The 22,431-nt window shown below is 43.3% G+C and overlaps 1 protein-coding gene across 1 annotated transcript in view; it reads right to left on the reverse strand.

Moving 5' to 3' along the window:
• The window catches only part of Arhgef3 (Rho guanine nucleotide exchange factor 3), a 324,382-nt gene that overhangs the window by 206,854 nt on the left and 95,097 nt on the right, over positions 1–22,431 (reverse strand). The window contains exon 3 of the mRNA XM_026388621.2: positions 4,550–4,616. Coding sequence (XP_026244406.1) covers positions 4,550–4,616 — 67 coding nt within the window. The remainder of the gene's footprint in view (positions 1–4,549; positions 4,617–22,431) is intronic.

Here is a 22,431-nt window from a genome sequence, read left to right on the forward strand (position 1 = left end):
TTGAACAACTGCTTCTTCCCCACTTCAAGTGGTTCTAGAGGAACTGCCAATTGAAAAACCCTGTCCATCTGGCTCCCTACCATGGAGGAAGCATATTACAAAGACCTTTCTAATCATATTACCCCATCCTCTGATCACAGTGACTGGTCAAAGCATAGCTACATGATCCAAGCCAGGGCAATCAGAGTCTTTTACTGGGATTTTGAATGTAGACCCTGGTAGCAAAAATTTTTCACTTTTTTCCTGGAAACGTGGTTCTTCATGACCATCCTGTCATTCCAAAAAACGAAAACAAAACAACAACAACAAAAAAAAAAGTTCACATGTAGTAGGAAAAAATATGAGCAAACCCAGAGAGAAACAAAGCTGAGAAAGGAAATGCATCCCTGGATGCAGCTGTACCTGAAAGCTGCAACCTTGGTTCACCTCAGTTTACAAGGGCAATCAATTCCCTTCTTTACTTGAGCTAGTTTTAACCGAGATTTTATAACTCATAATCAAAGGATCTGACTAATACACTGGACCTTGTTTTCCTCATTTAGATAAGGAAAATTAAAAGGCCAGGGCTACAATGGTATGCCCTTCTAAGTCCAAGTCCAGAAATTTCTTCCCAAATAGCACAGGCAAAACTAAAGACCAGCCACTAGAGAATAAGAAAGTCACTAAAAGTTCAGCCCCAGTACTAAAACAATACTTTGCACACAGTAGGTCCCTGCTAAGCATTTTCTAGTTCACTTACAGGGCAATGGCTGGAGCTTTATCCTTGAGAATTTCAAGTCCTAGTATGAGTTCCCTCCTTGAGTCAGTCTCCCTCCCTCCCTCCCTCCCTCCCTCCCTCCCTCCCTCCCTCCCTCCCTCCCTCTCTCTCTCTCTCTCTCTCTCTCTCTCTCTCTCTCTCAACAGGAGGAGCTGTATAAAACATTTTCATAAGGAAGGATGGAAATTCTGAGCTCAGCACTTCCCCATCCAGATGGGGACCAGATGTGCAGAATGTACCTGATAGAAGAGCATCTAGGAGCAAGACACCCCACCCCCAGGGTCCCAACTCCTGGATCTTCTCATTCTTCCCCATTCTGTTCTGGTTTTACTCTGGTTTAAATGTTCCTACCAAGATTACCCCAACCTAAACCATGCTCTCAACTTCTCTCCATGAACGAATCTACCTACAGCATCCACAGGTCTGGTCATAGATAGGCACAGCACCACCCCTTGCCTGGGGAGGCCCTAGAAGATCAGAAACACCTAGGACCTCTGCCTCCTTAGCTCAGCATGAGAAGGAAGGGCTGAATATAGTCAACATCAATGGCAACCTGGGAAAGGGCTAAACCACTTGGGAAGTAGAAGGGACATGTCATCCAAGCATCACTGGTCCTTCCTGTGCCTCTGCACAGCCAAACCCTCCAGCAACAAAAGGAAAATCCCCAATGCAACTCCTAATGCTTCAAGGACCAATGCTAAAGAGAGCATTTCCAGGGAAGGGTTTGGGGGCAGGTGGAGGGTAACAATACAATCCACTCTATAAGAACTTCTTTAACATTATTCTGAAATCTCTCTTTTCCCCAAATGTCTCATCTAGAACAACATGATTCCTGCTCCTCATGGCTTTCCACTTCATTGCTCACCACTGTGTCCTGGGCCCCACCCCCCAGATCCACAAATGCCCAGGACCTGAGTCAACAAACACAGAATGCTTTCTCTTCAGAAGCTAAAGAGGAACAGGATTGCAAATGCTTATAATATAATGTGTTTCTCTGCCAGGTACATAAACATGGAAAAGCTGCTAGTACAGAAATTCTAAAAGCTTCCTTTCTAAGTCAAGAATAAAACAAAGTGTTCACAGAAAGTGTACCCTGCCCTAGAACAGCATGCACAGCTCTGTCTAACAGACCTGAGAGTCAAATTTCATTACAGAAAACGCATTGGCTAGAGGATGCCTCAAACATCCTCATCCTGGCAGCCTGGGTCCTTCGTCAATTTCAATTACCATAATGACGATGATGAAGAGTGTCCTGGCTGGGAGTGAGGGTGTTTCCACTTGGCTGAGTTCCCTTCCACTCCCATCATGTCACTGAGGATTCTACTCCAAGGTGGAGAGAGACTGATTTAGCCACAGAGGAATCTGGCAGTCGACCAGGCCCCAAGCCTCTCCCTCTGGTGTATCTTGATGCCAGTTTGTCTAGCTTTACAAAAAGCCCCAGGTCCAGAAGAAATCAAAGAAAGAACATGAGACCAAGCAAACCACACAGCTGACCCAGCTACCTAATGCACTATATTCAGACAAGTTAATGTAATGCTGTGGGACACTCTTATGAGTGGGCTAAGAATTTAAGTAAGGGCTGATAGGAACTTGAAGTTGATACTGCATTAGATTTGGATACCTACTTGGTTGCAGTTAGCTCAGGGCAGGTTTTGTCCCCCACCCTGCAGTGCATTACTAATTTAAAATATCACTATTATCTTAGATTTGGCAAAGACAAGGCAAACAGAGTGTCACTCAAGACATGTATATTCCTAATTGGTTCCTTTGAGCAGCAAATTCTATAAACAAGAATCATGCTGAAAATTTATAAAACTTTTTAAAATATTATTTTTAGTTGTAGTTGGACACAATACCTTTATTTTATTTATTTTTATGTGGTGCTGAGGATGGAACCCAGGGCCTAACACGTGCTAGGCAAGCGTTCTACCACTGAGCCACAGCCTCAGCCCCTTTAAAACTTTTTTTAAGAAGAAACAGTAGAAGAAGTCCAAGGACACAGGTAGGGTAATCAATTATCCCAGAGAGCCTGGGACCAAGGGGTTTCCCCAGGTGCAAGACTTAAAACCAGGATAGTCCCTAAGTAAACTTGGGTGGCTTGTTGCCCTATATATATATTCACTTCCCTCAGCCAATGACCACTCTTCAATTAGGAGAGCAACACTGAAGGGAGGGTGGATCAGGAGACCACCGGAAACAAAGTCTTCAAAAAGACTAATCTGCTCACAGGAGATCCAATTTCTCTATTGTCCAAAATTGACTACACATATCAGCTTCCAAAGTGTGTACAGACTGTTGGGTCAGTAAAAGGTTTCATGGGCCATGATTTTGGGCATTCTTGCAAATTCTATCAACTCTCCTTGTGAAGTCTCCCTGCACATCAACACATCAAAGTCTCTGAGAAGCCATGAAGTGATGAATATATTTAATTTTGTGCATTCAGAATGTCCCAAATTTATTTGACCACACAAGCCATTTTTTCACTTAGTGGTTATGATCATTCAACCGAACACACTTTGAGAAATGGAGATCTTATCCATTAAACCATAAACAACTTAGGAAGCACAAGACTTGCATTCAGTAAGCCTCGAACATCTATTTCAGAAGTCAACACATTTCTCTTTGTACTCAATGAAAAGTACACTGTAGTCTGAGTTAAAATAGTGCTGTGATCTACATTTATTTTTAATAAGACACCTGGAGAAAACAAGTGAGATCTATGTAACATTTTACAGGGTGAACAGTCAGAATAGTAATTGAAAGACAGAAGGCTTGAAACCCAATCTGAAGGCAACATGTGGGGTTTGTGTCAGATGGATGTGAGAGACAGATTCATTCATTCATCCATCTACCCATCCATCCATCCAACTAATTAATTAAGTATGGATATGCCAGGAATTGTGCCAAGCCCAGAGATATAGTAGTAACAAAAGAGAGGGGTAAGGTATCTGTGCACCTCCTGCCTGGGGGTTCCAATCTTGAATTTCAGTAAGTCCTAACTAAACATAATGATAAGAAAGTGCAGGATACATGCAGTGGGGAGGGGACTCAAGCTCAGATTCAGAAGGGTGGCAGTGATAACTTCCCAGAAAAGGTAATGTCAGAGCTTAGTCACTGTGGATGAAGTGGATGAGGGGGAGTACAGGGGTGCAGTGCAGGCCAGGAACACCACACACAAGGGTCTAGAGGTGACATAGCTCAAAGCCTTCCCTACAGAGCAAAGGTCCCTCTCATCCCAGGTCAGTGTTAGAACTGATTCTAATGCACAGCAGGACCTCCTGGCACTGTGACTGATCACATTATCATCCCTGTTATATCAAGGGTAATATAACAGACTACTGTTCTGTGATTAGGAGAACTTAATGATTCCCTTCCAGTCTGTTTAAAGCCTTCAGACTTCTGGAAAACAAAGTTCCCCATGAAAGTACAAATCTGCATATTAGTAGAACGCACATTTCTCACTTCTCTTTTCCTTCATTGCACATGGGCTCCTTCCAGGTTCCAAGGGTAGCAACCAATGCCCACCCCAGCAACCATAACCCTTCTCAGCTTCTTCACAAGACATTTCCTACATCCCATGAAGTTCGGGGTGGGCTAATGTCAGCAAATGCTTTTTGGGCCACTTCAACTACAACAGCTGATGCAAACATAACCTCCATGGGGAGTAAAACAGATGCTTTTTTGGTAGAAATTTATAAGTTAATCAAACCTCACAGTGACCTCTCTGGAGGCTGGAGTACATATCTGGAACAGGACCTTTAACAGCAGGAGCTGCCCAGGGCAGACACTTACCCCTCTGAAGTTCCAGGCTTTGGGAGAGGGAAACATGGGAAAGTTGTTCTGCCGCTGCCGTTTAGGCCTAGGAGAGGAGAAAAGACAACGTGTTCATTATTCATGGAGGAGATGCTTGGAAGAGATCACTGGTTTCAAATGCAGGTTTATCACAAAGGAAAATACCTGAAGAAAAGGACAAGGTGAACTTGGTGACTGGAGTTTTCTCTAGTTTTGGGCTGGAGGTTTTATCTTCAGCAGCCCAATTCACTACATATTCCTTCCCAACTCCCCAGGAGGAAAACCCCACGGTTCCACAAAGTAATCCATCTTTTGTCCAAAAAATAAAATCTAAAGTGCCCTCGGGATGCAACTAAAAAGTCAGATTAAACTCACCATCTTTATTTGTCACAAAGAAACCAAACAGAGGCAATCTGGTGATATCTAAGGCTTCAGCCTGGAAGCTCCCCAGTTGCATCACACTTTGGGGAGCCCCAACATCTCCACGGAGGTCAGACGTGATTTCTAAGTTTTTAAAGAGATGACCAACAGGACATATGGCTGCTGCATAACAAGTCAACTTTGGTATTCTTGTCCATTAACTTCTCTCCAAGAATCAAGCTTCCTGGGAGTGGTACAGGCAGCTTCAGGGTATGTCAGGGTAAGAGGCCCTGATTTCTGTCTTGCAAATGAGATAAAATTTTGTAGCTGCTAACCAGACCTACAGGAATATCTTTTCCAATATTTTGAAAACGTGATGCCTGCCAATATAGATATATGCACATTTCATGCTGGCTGAAAACATACCTGGAAAAGATCCACCTTGGACTTTTCCTGAGATTTTACTCACAGCTGTACCCAAAAGGTGTTAGTTATATGACAGTCACCTTCACCTTGGGCTCTCTGCTACAATCAACAATAACACAAGCAGAAAGTACACAGTGACCAGAGCCCAGGCTTTTCGGTATGTCAGAGCAGAGTAAAAGACTGGTTGGCTCTGTCATGTAAAAGAGAGAAATAAAGTACAAGATAATTATAATAGTAGCATCAACTAACAGGTATTGAGTACTTACAAAAGCATATGTTAAGATTTTATATAGTTAATCTCACTGATTTTCACCCTGTGAACTAGGGTTCATTATTATACCTACCTAATAGATAAGAAAATTGAGAGTCTGAGGATGTGGTTCAGTAGTAGAGCACTTGCCTAGCACAGGTGAGGCCCTAGACTCTACCCCTCGCACTTCCCCATCTCCAAAATAAAAACTGAGGACCAGGGATGGGAGTCCGATCTCAACTGCCTGTTCTCAAGTCCCTTGATTTTTGATTAGCCATATGACCCTGAACATGAGAGTAATTTCTTGAGCTTTAGTTATCCTATGTGCAAAACAGGGGAGATAATAACCACTAGGTAGACTCAATAGGTAAGGATTCTAACTCAGTAGATGACAGCACGGTGCTCCCTCCCTCTTTTCCAAACCCAGCTCCCAGAACAGTGTTCAAGTAGGGACGTGGGAGTAGCATTGGAGAGCTGGGCCAGCTGGCCAGAGTCTGTGGGAACCCCCATCAGACATGCATTTTAATGAAGCCCTTTCTGCCTCGCCCTCCCCTGCAGCCTCCCATAACAACAGAAACCCAAGTCAGTAATATCTGGAGATAAACAGAGGACATGTGGGTAGTAGATTTAATATCCTTCTCTATTAAGTAGCATATGGGTGTAAGTTCTTCTGAAAAGAAATTTCTATCTTCAAGAAAAAATTTTATATGTCAATAATACTTCTCCCAATTACAACTGGGTTTTGCCTTCCTAATTATTTAATGGGCTTCACTGCTTCCAAAACAACAATACATACCAGGACATTTGTAAAAATGTGCCCTGGTTTTATAGGTTGCAAGCTAATGCTAATTATTTCAACAATTAATAGTAATTCAGGTAGAGCTGTATCAGGAACTGAGCACTTTACCTACATACACCAAGCCTCATGATAACTTTACAATAGGTTATAACACATTATATGATGTGTGAATGGAATAACAATGGTGTTATATAATACTTTATATATAAATATTGTCATGAGATCATATACTTTCAAATAGATTATAAATTTATAATTTTACATAATGTAATTTTATAATATATAATATGATATAATGCAATGTTATGATTATAGCACTTTACAGATGAGTTAAAACAGGCTGAGAAAGGTTAAAGCACATAACAGAGGTCAGACAGCTGGCAGGTGCCAATCGAGAATTCAAACACCAATGCTGATGCACCTGACTCTAGATCCCGAGGCTGCAGTAGACAGGGTGTTAGGAAGAACGAAGCCTGGGTGTCTGTGAGGGAAGGCACCAGTTTAACAGGGTTCCTCATTACCAGGTCTCACAGCCAAAGAAAACGCATCAAGCCAATCTGTCAACTTGATTTGAGCCAATCTGCCAATCCCGCACAACTTGAGACCCCTCCCGGCACCACCTCAGCTAGGGAAACTGCCAGGAGACTCGCTGATACACAGGCTGTCCCTAATTTTTAGCTCCCACCCACCTCTCACTTCCCACTCCCAGCCAGACTTCCAGATATTCACATTATCAAAGAATCTAATGGGCCCATCAGCCCTGGGTGTATTTCTTTTTTTCTTTCTTTTTCTTCTTCTTCCTTTTTTTTTTTTTTGGTACGAAGGATTAAACCAAACTTAACCACTGAGCCACATCCCCAGCATTTTATATTTTCAGACAGGGTCTCGCTAAGTTGCTAAGACTGACTTTGAACTTGTGATCCTCCTGCCTCAGCCTGCTGAGCAGCTAGAATTACAGGCTTGTGTTCACCACGCTGTTGTTTCAGAAGCAACTTCTTCATATGGGCAACAAAAGTCCAAGCGATATGACACTTAGTTCTGCAGGTTTCCCATGCACAAACATATGCAGTTGGGCTCTGAACGGAGCTTAGAGGAGGGATCCAAGTCTGAGTGCAGCCCTCTAGCACCTAGTGTGAACCAGGCCTTAGTCAGGCACACGCTCATCATCATGAAGCATAGCCCTCTGTCCAGGCAGCATTTCCATCATGCTTTAGATGTCACGAGGACCAGGCTGACTGGCATTGCCATTCCCACAGGATGATGGGAAAGCCAGGGGGTGTGGGGAGTAGCACAAGAAACCACTGAGACAGGAGGGGAGCTGCCATCCATATGGGAAGGTCACCCCCTGTGACAGGTTTGAAAGAACACTTCTCTTCGCCTTGAGAGAACTTAAGGAAGAAATAGGGAAATGCCCACAGTGAGAGTGAAAAATCATGAGTCAAGCTGAATGTAGGTGCTGAGAGCCGCGAGTCGGGTGGCGCCAAAAGGAGTGGTTAAGAGGTGATGCCAGCGAGCCATTAAGATGATAATTAAGTTAAGCTGTAATTGCTGTGACAGGATGATCCTGGATTGAAACAGGCTGTGTATTCTATTGTATATAGACCCCTGCTTGCTGCCTCGGGCGCCCACTACTTTGGAGTTCCAAGACTGAGTGCACACACAGCCGGGGAGTGTGCGTGGAGTGCTGGTGGAGTTCAGGCAATAAAGTTTCCTGTTTGAACATACAAGTGCTTTGTGGCGGCTAGGTTATTTGTGCCCAGCCAGACTGTGGCATGTAGGGAATGATCGCTACTTCAAGTGTGTGCGTCTGGAACCAAATAGAATAAGGTCAGTAGCAGCAGGCCTGAGGGTCAGCCAGCACAGGATGTACCCACCATGTGAAAGCAAATGTGACCCTTGCTCATCACCTTAAGCAGGGAATTAGCCAACACTTCCAGAGCAGCCCCTAAGAGAGTGAGTGACCAGAGGTGCACATTGAGACTGCTTCTTCTGCCCAAGTCTAAAAATGGCTTCCTCCCTTTCTTATTGGGGAACTTCAAGCAGGTTACCTATTCTTTTCTCCTTTTGAGGGAAAGTGGGGATAATCAACCCTTTTCACAAAATGGAAGGGCTTAAGTCATGCACTATATTAAATGTGTACTAGAGAGTCTGGCACTTAATAGGTACTTAAATTAGTTATTCTTATTATTAAGAGAGGGTTCTTAGCTGGGTGTTGTGGCTATGACTATAACCTCAGTGACTCAGGAGGCTGGGGCAGGAGGATCCCAAGTGTGAGGCCAGCCTCAGCAATTTAGCAAGACCACATCTCCAAATAAAAAATAAAAAGGGCTGGGAATATGGCTCGGGGTATAGTTCCCCTGGGTTCAATCCCCAGTACCAAAAAAGTGTGTGTGTGTGTGTGGGGGGTCCTTCCTTAACCAAGTAAGGGTGAGTCATTATCATTGTTAAGATTCATGTTGGAGGATCTATGAAATCTGCATCAAATCCTTACACACCAGATAAAATATAAGTCAAATAAAACAAAGGCTTCCCCATGCTATGAATATTTGTTTAGGTAACATCATGGCCACACATGAGAACAGGATGGAGTCATTGGAAAGACTTCCCCTTCCCTTCTAATTTCCTGCCTCTTCTTTTCTCTCCCCAAAGACCACCTCCATAGCCAAGATGATGTACACATTGTAAATATTTAAATGTCTGAATTTCCAGCCCAGAGCACCTTGCTAACAAAACCTTCCTTTTCTCTTTCTTTCTTTCTCTTGGTTTTGCCCCTTTTCCATCCATGAGGGCAACTGTAGCATCACTGGGAAAATCAAACAGCTATACCTGAGAAGAGAGATTTGTACTGAGAACAGCACTGTCTGTGGCAGGTGTTTTGATTCTGTTTGGGCCGCTTAAGAAGGCGACAGCTTCTTTCTGGTAAAGGTTTTTTAGTTTCTGTTTTCAGTACATAATTGAAAACAGACAGGCAGGAGTTCAGCTTGGGAAGACCCAAGGCTTGGTGGAGGAGCACAGTGTGAGGAAGTAGTTGGAACAGAAAGCTCGTTGTTTTGGGTTTCCATTCTCTTCAAAAACAAAACAAACAAACAAACAAACAAACAAAAAAAACCACAAGGGTACCACCAAGAGCGGCTCCTCCACTTTATTCTACACAGATCATGCAGCAACCCCAATTTTTTATTTTCTGATAAACTTGGACAAAAAAGAATCACAGGAGGGCTGGGGATGTGGCTTAAGCGGTAACGCGCTCACCTGGCATGCGTGGGCCACTGGGTTCAATCCTCAGCACCACATAAAATAAAATAAAATAAAAATTCTCTCTTTCTCTCTAAAAAAAAAAAAAAAAATCACAGGACCTCAAAACTGGTCAGCAGGGCCTGGCACAGTGGTGCATGCCTCTAATCCCAGCAGTTCCGAGTCTGAGGGAAGAGGATCGAAAGTTCAAAGCCAGCCTCAGCAATTTAAGGAGGCCCTAAGCAACTCAGAGAGACCCTGCCTCAAAATTAAAAAATAAAAAGGGCTGGGGTTGTGGTTCAGTGGTTAAGCATTCCTGAGAGTGCTTAACAACCCCTGGAGGCAGGGGATGGGGAGATGGAAGGAGGAAGAAGAGGAGGAGGAAGATGGGGAGGGGGAGGAGGGGGAGGAGGAGGAAGAGTCATCAACTGGCACCATGGCTTGGTTACCAGTTGGCTCCTCTCTGCAGCAGTCCCACTGAGGACAGACCTGGGGGAAGGAGTGTGTATTCATGGGGACGCACCCATTAGATTTAATCATCAATAATTTTTAAAAAATCATCAATATTTACTGAGCACATACACTATGTCAGGTGTGGGGCCATATATTAGAGATATAGCATTGAACAAGGGATAGAAGGCTCTTGCTTTCATTTTCTCACTGAGACAATCAGACCAACACCTCCTTAAAAAAAAAATCACAACATAGTAAGTTTGTTATTTTTAAGTGGTGATATGCCAAAGGAGCACAACCAGAGTTTGAGGAGCCAGAAAGACCACCCCCACTCCCGCCCCGCAGAGGAAATGAGGCCTCCTGATGCCTGCCAGAGAGGGACTCAGTCAGGCGATGAGAAATGGAAAAAGCAGGCCAGGCCAAAGGAAAAGCAGGTTGGAAGGTGGAGGTGGACAAAGTAACCAGACCCATGAACTGCCCAAGGCAGAAAAGAGGTGAGGAGGACACTAATAAATACTGTCATGGGCATAGCCGTGGATCTACAGATGTGACATCTCCATAGCCTGTCTCAGCAGCACTTCCAAGATTCTGAACTAACACAAGGAAGTTGCAGTGTCCACTTGGATTTCTCTTCACCTTGTTCCAGATTTTTTTTTTTTTAAGAGCAGTGCCATTTAATAGAAATATTGGGGCTGAGGCTGTAGTTCAGTAATAAAGCACTTGCCTCACATGCGTGAGGCACTGAGTTTGATCCTTAGCACCATATAAAAATAAAGACACTGTGTGTTCAACTACAATTAAAAATATACATAAAATATTTTTTAAAAATAGAAATATCATGTGAGCCACATATGTACTTTAAATTTTTCTATTAGTCATATTTTAAAAAGAAACAGACAGTTTGGTTTTAATGATATGTTTAACCCAACATATTAGATATCAATTCAAATTCTAATCAGTAGGAAAAATATGACAGATAACTTGATTTTTCATACTAAGTCTTCAAAATCCAATGTGGATTTTACATTTACCACGCATCTTAGTTAGTGTTAGCCATGTTTCTAGCGCACGATGGCCATATGTGGTATGTGGCTGCCGTGCTGGACGGTACAATTATAGAAAAACAATGTGTGCAGTTTTAAAAAACCTCTGGCTATGAAAATCAACTGCTCTGTCTCAGCCGTTGGTGACCAAGCTGAGAAATTTGAAACCTGTATTTTAAAAAATGTGGCATTCTCCAAAATATTTGAGTACCTATCTGCATTCAGAAACACCCCAAAATATTTCACAAAGGCTTTGGAAAGTAATGTCTGGAAAATTCAAAGGAAATTATCTGTGGGTCACAAATGTATACATGAGTTACTTAAAGAAGCAACAAGTGAAACTGTGCCCCAAATGGGAAATACCCCAAACAAAAGTCTGTAAACTATAGCAAGATAATACTGGAGTACTCTAGTCAAACTAATTCCACAATAAACTAAAGAGATTAAACTGATTTTTGAAATCCATAAAGTTAGTATATTTGTAGTTCTTCCCTTGCAAAATGCCTGTTCTCATCATTTCTCATTTATATAAAGAAGGTTTATTTTAATTTATATGTAAGAACTCTTTAAATATTCAGGATATAACATGTATCAAAGTGTCTGGCATATAGCTGGTACTATTTTAAAGGTATCTATCAACTGATATATGGATAAACAAAATGTGGCATATCCATGGGCAAAATATTATTCAGCCATAAAAAGAATGAAGTGCTGATACATAACATGCAATAGACAAAAGAACCTTGAAAACATTATGCAATGTGAAAGAGCAGGCAAAAAGTGCTATGTATTGTATGATCCCATCTATCTGAAATCTTCAGAACAGGCAGAGATGTGAGGTCAGAAAGTAGATTAGTAGTTGCCAGTGGCTAGAAGAGAAGGAATAGAGAGTGCCCGCTTAGTGAATGCACAGACTCTTTTGCGGTGATGGAAAGGTTCTGGAACTAGGCAGTAGTAATGGTGTCACCATATCATTATAACTTAAAGTGGTAAATATGGTAATGGTTAAATTGGCAATATTTTATGCATATTTTACCATGATGTTCTGAAACGTGAGGGTAAAATAAAAAAGATTCTCAGGCAAAATAAAAGATATGTATGATAAAAGAAAATCTTCACAAAATAATAATGTGAAATAGAATCCTATCACCTACTTCAGAAGAGGGAATTCTGTAATTAAAAACGGGGAGCCTAAGCATTTTGTGCCGCCCAAGAGCTGCTGGAAATTGCTCAGTCATGAAGTTTTACCAGCAAGTGTGAGAAAGCAGCCCACAAGTCCCTGTGTCAGAGACACATATGTACTTGACTCATTCAGCCATGACAAAAATTCCCACACCTTCTGGCTTCCTCCACCTCTTCCCCATCCCTCCTGCATGCACACACACCAGGCTCAGAGACGTACAGTAACACCCGTGTGTCTTCTGCTCCCACCTCATAAGACATTTTGCTCATTTTTACTCTTTTGCACTTTAGCTTCCTGCAAAGCTTGTATTTCTTTTTAGAACAGCCTGTCATGAGTTCAGCCTTCCAGAAGGAAAATTGCCAATGGTAATTTTTGACGCCTCCTCAGTGGTGCCATATAGGGATAGTTTTGCCCAGTGCTTAAGAGCACAGATGTTGGAGATAGCTCTGTCATTCACTAGCTGTGTGATGCTGCACAAGTAATTTAACTATTCTGATTTCTATTTCCTCCATCTGTAAGATGGAGATATTAACAGGGCGCTCTCAAAGGGCTATTGTAAGGATTAGATGAATGTGTAAAGGACTTGGTGCCCAGCACAGCAAAAGTATACTTTGTTAGCCTCCTTCCAGGGGACAAGCTCTGGAAGGCCAGAGACTACATGGTTTGGAGTCATTGCTGGTCTTCAGTAGGAGCTTAATAAACAGATGGAGAATGAACGGTGCTTGTCCTCAAGAAGTCTGTGGTTGGGGCTGGGGACGTGGCTCAAGTGGTAGCATGCTCGCCTGGCATGTGTGCGGCCCGGGTTCGATCCTCAGCACCACATACAAACAAAGATGTTGTGTCCGCTGAAACTAAAAAAATAAATATTAAAATTCTCTCTCTTCTCTCTCTCTCTCTCTCTCTCTCTCTCTCTCTCTCTCTCTAAAAAAAGTCTATGGTTGAAGTATCACAAAACTACCTCATAGACATGATGAAAAAACATGAATACAACTGTGTACACTCAACGGGGTAAGAGAGAGGGGATGGTCTTTGTAGTTGAAGAGCCATTTATAGGGCCTTCTGGGCAGAGGTGCAACTGCAAGCCTGCGGTGGAGCTGCGGATCTGAACTTACCCCGGCCCACTTCTCTCTCCCTGGCCCCTCAGGCCAAACTGGATCCTTGATGGGTACATTCTGAACAGAAGGGTGCTCAAATGCCTGCCACCTTCTCCCTCAGAGCTGTCTAAATGAATAGCACTGGAGGGAACATTGGCCAGGAGGGATGTAGGGAGAGATGGCTCATGTGGCCCTTCCCAAGTGCTTTAGACTAAATATGATTTTTGTCCTACTAACCCTGGGGTGGCTCCCTGGTCACCTCATCTGCAAAACACCATTACAACCCACAGCAAATGAAAACCCCCAACACTCCAAGAGACATTGCCCATCACAAGTATGCCAAAACTCCGCTTCGCTTCCCACCTGAGCGGGGGGCCACAGTTGCTCATTCAACTTTCCGTGTGTTGGTCAGCCACTAAACAACTTTCTGGAACCAAGATGGGCCACCAAGGAGAAAAGGCAGTAACACAAGGTGACTGGAGAACAGGCTCTGCAGTCTCCCAGACCTGAGCAAGCCCACAAGTAACTTAGGCAACTCACACAACTTCCTCAGTAGTCCCCAGTTCCCATTCTGAAAGTGGCTATGATGAGACTTGGCCTTCACAGGGGACATGCTCTAACAATTTAAAGACATGATTCCTAAGAGGTACTCTGCCTACTACCTCCCTCTTGTTAAATGCATAATAAATGGTAGCTCTAAATGATTGCTGAGTAGCTACAACACACCAGGCTTTGTTTTAGGAATAGGGAGAGAATGTCTTCGGTCGAGAGGATGGCATATGCAAACTTCCTGGGGCAGAAAATGCTTGGTTCAGCTGAGGTGCAACAAAGCCAATCTGAGGGGGGTGGGGTAAGGAGTGTGTGGAATGAGTGGAAAAGAGTCGCAGAAGGAGCAGGAACCAGAGAGTAAGCGTCTTAGGCTACCACGAATGAAGTTTTTGGATTTTAGTCTGGGTGAGATGAGAGGCAATTGGCAGATTCTGAAGAGAAGAGATACATGGTCTAAGTTTCAAAGAGACTGTTTTCAACTGCTATATGAAGAGAGAGGCTCCAGGGAGCATGAGAGGAAGCACGGAAGAGGTGAAGAAGTTCTGTGATGGCCCAGGCAACAGATGACAGGGACTTGGACCAAGATGGTAGCAGTGGAGGTGATGAGAAGTAATGGAATCATGAACATATCTGAAGGTAGAAATAAGGTAGAAATAACAGGATGTGCCAAAGAGTTGAATACTCACTGAAGGTGAAATAAAAGAAGAAGGTGAAATAAAAAGAGGATTTAAAGATGCTCTAACAATTTTAGCTTAAATAGCTGGGAAAATAGAAAAGGCCTGTGGGGGGAACAGACGGGGACAAAAATCCAGAGCAGATGATAACAGACCTCCAAATGGAGGTGTGGAATTGGCAGCTGGATACAAGAACTAGAGATTGTACTCAGAGGTCATCAGCTTATAGAGGTCAAGTGACAGAAGTCCTTCAGGGTGGACAGAGACATGCCCACCAAATTTGACTTTAAGAGAGAACATCAGCGGGGATGGGGAACAAGAGCTGACAGATACTTGTCCAAAGAGTATCCAATTAACTGATTGAAGTTGACAGAGATCATAAGTTCTGGTCAGTCCCTTAAAGTCTTTAAATCTTTAAATCTTTAAATGAGTGTTTTGTTTTTGTTTGTTTTTATTTATATGACCTGGAATGTGGTAGATATCCAATAAGTGTCTATAAGACTCTTTTTAAAAAAAAACATTTTTAGTTGTAGATGGACACAATACCTTTATTTTTATTTATTTCTATGTGGTGCTGAGGATTGAACCCAGTGCCTCACATGTACTAGGCAAGCACTCTGCCACTGAGCCCCAACTCCAGCCCTGTAAGACTCTTTTGAACTTTCTTGATATCTGCAGCCAAACAGTACAGGACAATGGGAACTATCCCTAACTGTCTGGTATGGAAGATGATGAGAAATGTTACAGACAAATTACACCTAGATGGAATTTTTTCCTTCCTGTTCCTCAACTAAAGGGTATTTATTTAGTGTGTGTGTGTGTGTGTGTGTGTGTGTGCGTGCGCACACACAAACACAAACACACACACAAAGTGTTTCCCAGTGGCACTACCTTCTTGGCATCCTGATCACATCCTCATTGTTTGGATGAAGCTCTAGACTTTAAACATCTAAGCTAGTTGTAAGATGGTCTAATTAACTGAAATTATAGCATACTTTTTTATACCTTTATTCTATTTATTTATTTATATGTGGTGCTGAGGGTCAAACCCAGGGCCTCACACGTGCTAGGTGAGTGCTCTACCGCTGAGCCACAACCCCAGCCCCCCTTTTTTTTAAGACCTTTATTTTACTTATTTATTTATATATAGCATATTTTAAGGGATGTTATATACCAGAGATCTTTATAAAAATCTAACATAAGAGTTTATACACACACACACACACACACACACACACACACACACACACACACACCCTGAATGCTGACCTGCAATGATGTTTCTAAAATGTTTACGGGTTGCCTCTAGAAGCCATGGAATCCTCCCTCCACCCAGCCCCAGGCCCCCATGTCCATCTGCATCACCGTACATTTTCAGTGGGAAAGACTTCCCTACATCTGAAGGAAATCCACATCCTGCATCTCCAGGTCACAACCCGGCAGAGAGCAGTCTCAGGTCCCTCCGGAAAGAATAATTAGTTTTTTACTCTTTAATCAAGGAGCAGCAGATTGTTGTTTTTCTAAAGTTCTGCCTGGGGAGAGCCCGTTCTTTCCTGAGTGTGTATTTTTCTAACCAGGACTCCTTGTTCGTACTCACCTTCCTGTGAGCCAGCTTGGCTGGAATAAGAAACCGAAGCTCTCTCTGCTCATGAGCAGATGTGGGATCAGAACACGGGCACCCCAACTCCTCAGATCACTGCCCTTTGACTTGTGGACTGGAAGACACTTCAATTTCTCTGCCACCGAGACTAAGTTTTTAAGGGTTTGCTTTTTAATATCAGTGCTTATACAGTGAGTGCTAGCTGTGTGCTAATCATGTCCAAATGTTTGGTAAGTATTAGCTCATTTAGTCCTCAAAACAATTTTGTAAGTAGGTACCTTTTGTTCCTACTTTCCAGATGAAGAAACTGAGGCTCAGAGAGGTTAAATGAACTGCCCCAAATCACACAACTAGTAGATGTTGAAGTCAGGATTCAAAGGCAGGCAGTTCTGGCTCCAGAGCACAAAAATAAACAAATGATGAAAACATTTAGAAGCAGCAATGACAGAGAACACACATGCTTACTAAGTACCAGGTGCAGAGCCAAAGTTATCAGGTTTCTTTCTCTTTATGTGAAGTACAACTAGACTTTTATAATAATAATAATAATAACTATTATTATTATTATAGATCAGAGGTTACCCTTATTTATTGATTTTTCTACATTTACAAATAAAAATTCAAGAAAGCCAGACTCAGTGGTGCACACCTGTATTCCCAGCTACCTGAGAGGTTGATGTAGAAGGATCCCTTGAACCTAATTGTTCAAGACAGACTGGGCAACATAGTGAGACCTCATATTAAAAAAAAATGAAGATTAATTGGTATACTTTTCTATGTGCATATTATAGTTCATTAAATTTATAATTTCAATGTAAAATTTGCATGGCTGAATTTTCCTAGTATTTTAATGAATTTGGAGCAAACATCCCTTAGGGGGTATTTTTAAAAAATCGCTATGAGCTGGATGTGGTTGTACACACTTACAATCCCAGAGACTTAGGAGGCTGAGGCAGGAGGATCTGAAATTCAAGTCTAGCCTGAGCAACTTAGCCAGAACCTGTCTCAAAATAGAAAAAAAAAAGTGCTAGGGACATAGCTCAATGGTTGAGGGTCCCTGGGTTCAATCCCCAGTACCACAAAATTAAATAAATAGATAGATAGATAGATAGATAAAATCACTATGAATTTGAACTATCTTGCCAATCTTTGTTTAAAGAAATAAAAGTGAGAAAGCTGTCTCTGGAATTACTCAAATCACAAACAAAAAGAAAGGAGATAGCTGGGCATGGTGGTGCATGCCGGTAACCCCAGTTACTCAGGAGGCTGAGGTAAGAGAACCACAAGTTCAAAGTCAGCCTCAGCAACTTAGTGAGGCCCTAAGCAACTTAGCAAGACTCTGTCTCAGAATAAAATATATTTAAAAAGGACTGGGGATGTAGCTCAGGTGCCCCTGGGTTAAATCCTCATTACCAAAAAAAAAAAAAAAAAAAAAAAAAAAAGGAGGAGGAGGAAGAGAAAGGAAGGAGACAAATTCATGTTTTTCAAATCCCAGAAAGCTCAAATTCAAAACTCACACTGATAGCCACCACCCTGTCCTAGATGCTATGCATCAAGTACCCCATAAGGATCTTTTGCCATAGGAGAAGACAGTCTTCACATTTTATTCCATAGTGTATTGATCAGAAGCCAATAAATCAGCAGATAGGTGGCCCAACACCTCCAAAATGAAAATTGCAATCCTAAAAATGAGTTCCCAGGAATGGGCATTTCTAATAAATGTTCTGTTGATTCTAACAGCTAAAAACACCAAAAATTCTTAAATTAGCCAGCATGGCTTAAAGCAGTTTATTGACTCTGATACAGGACCTACCACAGTCTCCAAGGTAATTAGAAGCTCCATAAATGCTGTTTTTGGCAGTGACCAGGGCGACACATAAAAACATGTTTATTCCCAAACCATCAGTGAAATATGGTGGTGGGGGTTGGGACTGTGGCAGATTTGTTCAAGCCCATATAAGCCCAAGGTAACATGGAGGGCACCAATGGAGCTCAGGTGACTTCAAGCACTGTGACAAAGAGCAAGCTGCCCCCACTAATGTTGGCTGAACTCAGACACTAGAAAAAAAGGGAGTGTGTAGGAGTGAGAGGCAATTCTGAGTCAGCGAGACTAAGAGCATCAGTATTTTCATCATCATAATAATACCATTTCTGCTGTTTCTCTTCTACAGATTAATTCCTGGGGCCCTGTCAGGTAGGGGCTGTACAGGTGAGGCACTGTACGGGCTGGGGCACTGGGGTTAGACTTGGAAATGCCCCATGGCCATGAACGGGTAGGGCCAGACAGCCCAACACCAGGGTTCCTGCTCTTAACCCCTGAGCCCTATCAAAGGGTTTTTCTGACCACCAAATCCAAGAGCCACAACTGGGGAAAGAGCAATTAACTATGTTAATTAGTATGTGCCATGCTTACCAAAAATTCCTATCAAACAGAGTACACCTGAAAGCATAGGGCAACCCAAGCCCTATTCTCTTGGGCACCTTGCCATCTTCCTGCTCCCAGCTGGGCTTCAGAGGGAACAGGCCAGTGCTTGCATCAGCATTGCCATAGCTGCTGCCATGGCAACCGCCCCTTGTCACCCAGGCAAAGATGCTTGCCCTCAGCTCCATATGGGAGCCCTGATTCATGGATGCAAGACCTCGCAAACTCATCCTTTTACCTGCCCCCAACTTGCTCAAGTTTTTACAAGGTTGGGAACCAACTAGAGGTTCCCTGGATGCATTTGGACCAGGCCAATGTGTATACAGGTCAACAGAGAGATGAGGCTCATGGAAAGGCTATGTATAAAGAAACAGATCTGCAGAGTGGATGGCTAACATTTCAAGGGGCCTCTCAATGCCTGGAGGGGCTTGGGTTAAATTCTCGCTATGATCTGGCTATGACGCTTGCTGGCTGGTGACCCTAAAGCAAAGGGTTTGGCCTCTAGGAACCCATGTGTTAAGACAATGAAAAATAGGATAATATTAGATTTTTAACATCGGAGAGTGTTAAGAGGTTTAATGCAAAGGACAGATAGAGTAAAAGCTGGCTATTATTTCTTCCTCCCACAGAGGCAATGGTGCTGGCCCTGGCAGAGGACCAGGAGCCCTCAATCTCTTGATACTGCTCTCAACTCAGCAGTTTGACACCAAAAACAGAAAATACTCCTGTGGACAGCACAGAGCCAGACACAACCAGCAGATCATACATCCAAGTTGAGCAGGGAGAGATGAAAGAGCAGTTAGTAGGGACCCCAAATTCAGTACCCACCACTTGGCCACACAGCTTTTTTAAGTAGATAATTTTTTTCTTTTTCTTTCTTTCTTTCTTTTTCTTGAGATGGGGTTTTACCATATTGCCCAGATTGGCCTCAAACTCCTGGGCTCAAGAGATCCTCCTCCCTCAGCCTCCATAGTAGCTGGTACTACAGGTATACACCTGGGCAGTGCCTAAATAGATTTAATAAGAAATAAATCTACTACTTTTATTTGACAAAAATACTACTGAGCAGAACACCTTTTAAGACTATAAAGCCATGAATGAACCTTCAGACATCTTTAAGGCAAGTGAGTAGAATCCAAAAATTTCCATAAGATTCTGAAAAAATAATTTTCACACTGTCAACAGCAGTGATTTCTCAAGGTTAGGACTGACTCTGCAGTTCCATGTTATACATTCCTATATTGTCTAAATTTTTATAAAATACTTGCATTAAGTTTGTAATCAGAAAATACTAATCTTTTATAGGACACGGAAATGTCTTGCCATAACACAGAAGAAGGCCAAACAACCAATAAACAAACAAAAGAGTGTTTGCCTTCCCTAGTGTTGAGAGCCACAGCCAAAGGGGCCCTAGCAAACTTCCAGCTGCCGGCTGATGATTGGCTCACAGCGGCCCCAGCAACATCTAGCTGATTGGCTCCTCTGCGGTGATGTTCATTGGGCTGTTTCCCCGCCCTTCAGACTGCAAAGCTGATGATTGGCTCACAGCGGCCCCAGCAACATCTAGCTGATTGGCTCCTCTGCGGTGATGTTCATTGGGCTGTTTCCCTGCCCTTTCAGACCACGGAGCTGCTCATTGGGGGACTTCTTTGGCTCCGCCCACGCAACCCAGCCAATCGGCCTCAAGAGCAGGAGGATTGTGGGAGGTGGTGAGGCTTGTGTGGGTGAGAGGCTTGTGGAAGCCGGTGGTGGCAGTTGGGCTGAGGGTTTTTTCCTGAGGAGCTGTTTTGTTTGGCGTTTGTAGTTCTAAAAATAAAGTTAGTTTCTTTTGACAAGTGGCTCCTGAATTTTGCCCAGCCAGACTGCGGCACCTAGCAACTAGAAAAGTGGAAATTTAAATAAGATAACACATCTACTTTCAGATTAGCAAACTTTCATGGTAAAACTGAATGTGAGCAAGAATACGGAGAAGCAGGCACTTTGCTTCACAGTTTGGAATGTATAAATTGACACAACATCTCCACAGGATAATTTGGCAGCAATTTAACAGCATTTTCCAAGAGCATTAAATGATCCAGAAGTTCACCCTTATAATAATTAATGTACTAAAATGACTACAAAGGATGAAAGGACAGGGATAGCCCTCCCGGTATTGCTGTAGAGGGAGAAACCAGACAAGCTCCCAACAATCAGAAAGAGACTGGCTGTCAGGAAAGTCCCTTGTATCATTCCTAGTAAGGCAGGCCATGGCAAGGAGACCTGCTACTCCACACTGTGAAAATACAGCATTTCCTGGAGTCAGTGCTTTTCATCTCATCCTTTCATCCCATAATCACCTTGCTTGCCACTGAGCAGAGACCCAGACCTACAGCTCAGCAGGCCCCAAAGGGCTGAAATGGGTTCTTCACTTATCTCTCCACTCACCACCTTCCAGGCCAGATGCAGTCTCTGTGGTGGGGCTGGCTGGACCTTGGTGCCACAGATGGTCCAAGCTGGGGTGGGCACCTCATCAAGGACCTCCTCCTGTGAGAAGCCAGGCCTTCCCAAAGGCTCTCAGCTCTGTCCCAGCAAGAGACAGACAGGCTTAGATCCAGGAAAAGGGCTGGAGTCTGTGACAAGTGGCTGACCAGTAAAACAGCCACCCTCCCAGGATGGTCTGCCCCACCTATGCACAGCACTCATCTGGACCACCTAGCACCTGTGGCAACCCTGAGGCTCAGAAAGGTCAGCTTCCCTGTGTCTTAAATCACCCAGCTGACGAGGATGGGAACTATTCCCGTTCACAGCTCTTTCTAGGTGCCTCAGTTTCCTCATCTACAAGACGGGGAACACACCTACCAGCCTCATAGGGTTTGGCTTTTGTAAGGGTTAAATGACTCAAGCTATAGAAAGTGCTTAGAACACTTCCTGACCTCCCGGAAGCTCTCTGTGCAGCTCTTACTACTTAGCCAGACTACCTAGGGTGATGGTTAAGAACAAAGACTCCATAGCCAGCTGCCTGGGCTTCCACCACCTATTAGCTGTGTGATGCTGGGAAGGTCACTTAACCCTCTGTGCTGCAGTTGCCCACTCATACAGTGAGAATAATAATAGCACCTGCTTAGGCAAATGGGAAGAATCATCTCATCCACTTGAGTTCATGTGCTTAGAAGAACTAAGAACAGCGTCTGCTCCATCACGGGTATAACAGGCCTGTCAAAGCACATTAGCTATTGTGCATATGATACCACCCTGTCTCCTGACACCACCACTAACAGTGGTCCTTGTTCTGGGTGACAAGAACCTGAGAGGTGCCAGGCATGATGGTGAATACCTGTAATCCCAGTGACTCAGGAGGCTGAGGCAGGCAGGTAGTGAGTTCAAAGCTGGCCTCAGCAACTTAGCAAGTCCCTAAACAACTTAGTGAGACCCTGTCTGTAAATAAAAAATTTAAAAAGCTGGGGATGCAGCTCAGTGGTTAAGTGCCCCCAAGGTTCAATCCCCAGTACCAAAAAAACCTTACAGGTTTTATATCATTCTGACAACATCTTGTGAGTAGATGCTGCTGCTATTGTTCAGGCTTACAGGTAGGGATACTGAGGTTCAGAGAGATAAGGTAACTTGTGCCAGGTCACGTGGAAGGGTACTAACACTACTTTGCTTCCAGTCCAATAGGTGGGTACCAGAGCTTTTGCCTATTGCGTGGCTCTGTGCACCAATACCACATAGCTATGGCTGTGTCCGCAGCACTTCCTGCAGAGGGTGATGCATGGTTTTCTAGCTTTGAGGTGATTCACTCTCCAGTCCTCTGCCATG

This window comes from Urocitellus parryii, chromosome 3 (genome assembly GCF_045843805.1).
Source record: "Urocitellus parryii isolate mUroPar1 chromosome 3, mUroPar1.hap1, whole genome shotgun sequence".
Classification (NCBI taxonomy): Eukaryota; Metazoa; Chordata; class Mammalia; order Rodentia; family Sciuridae; genus Urocitellus; species Urocitellus parryii.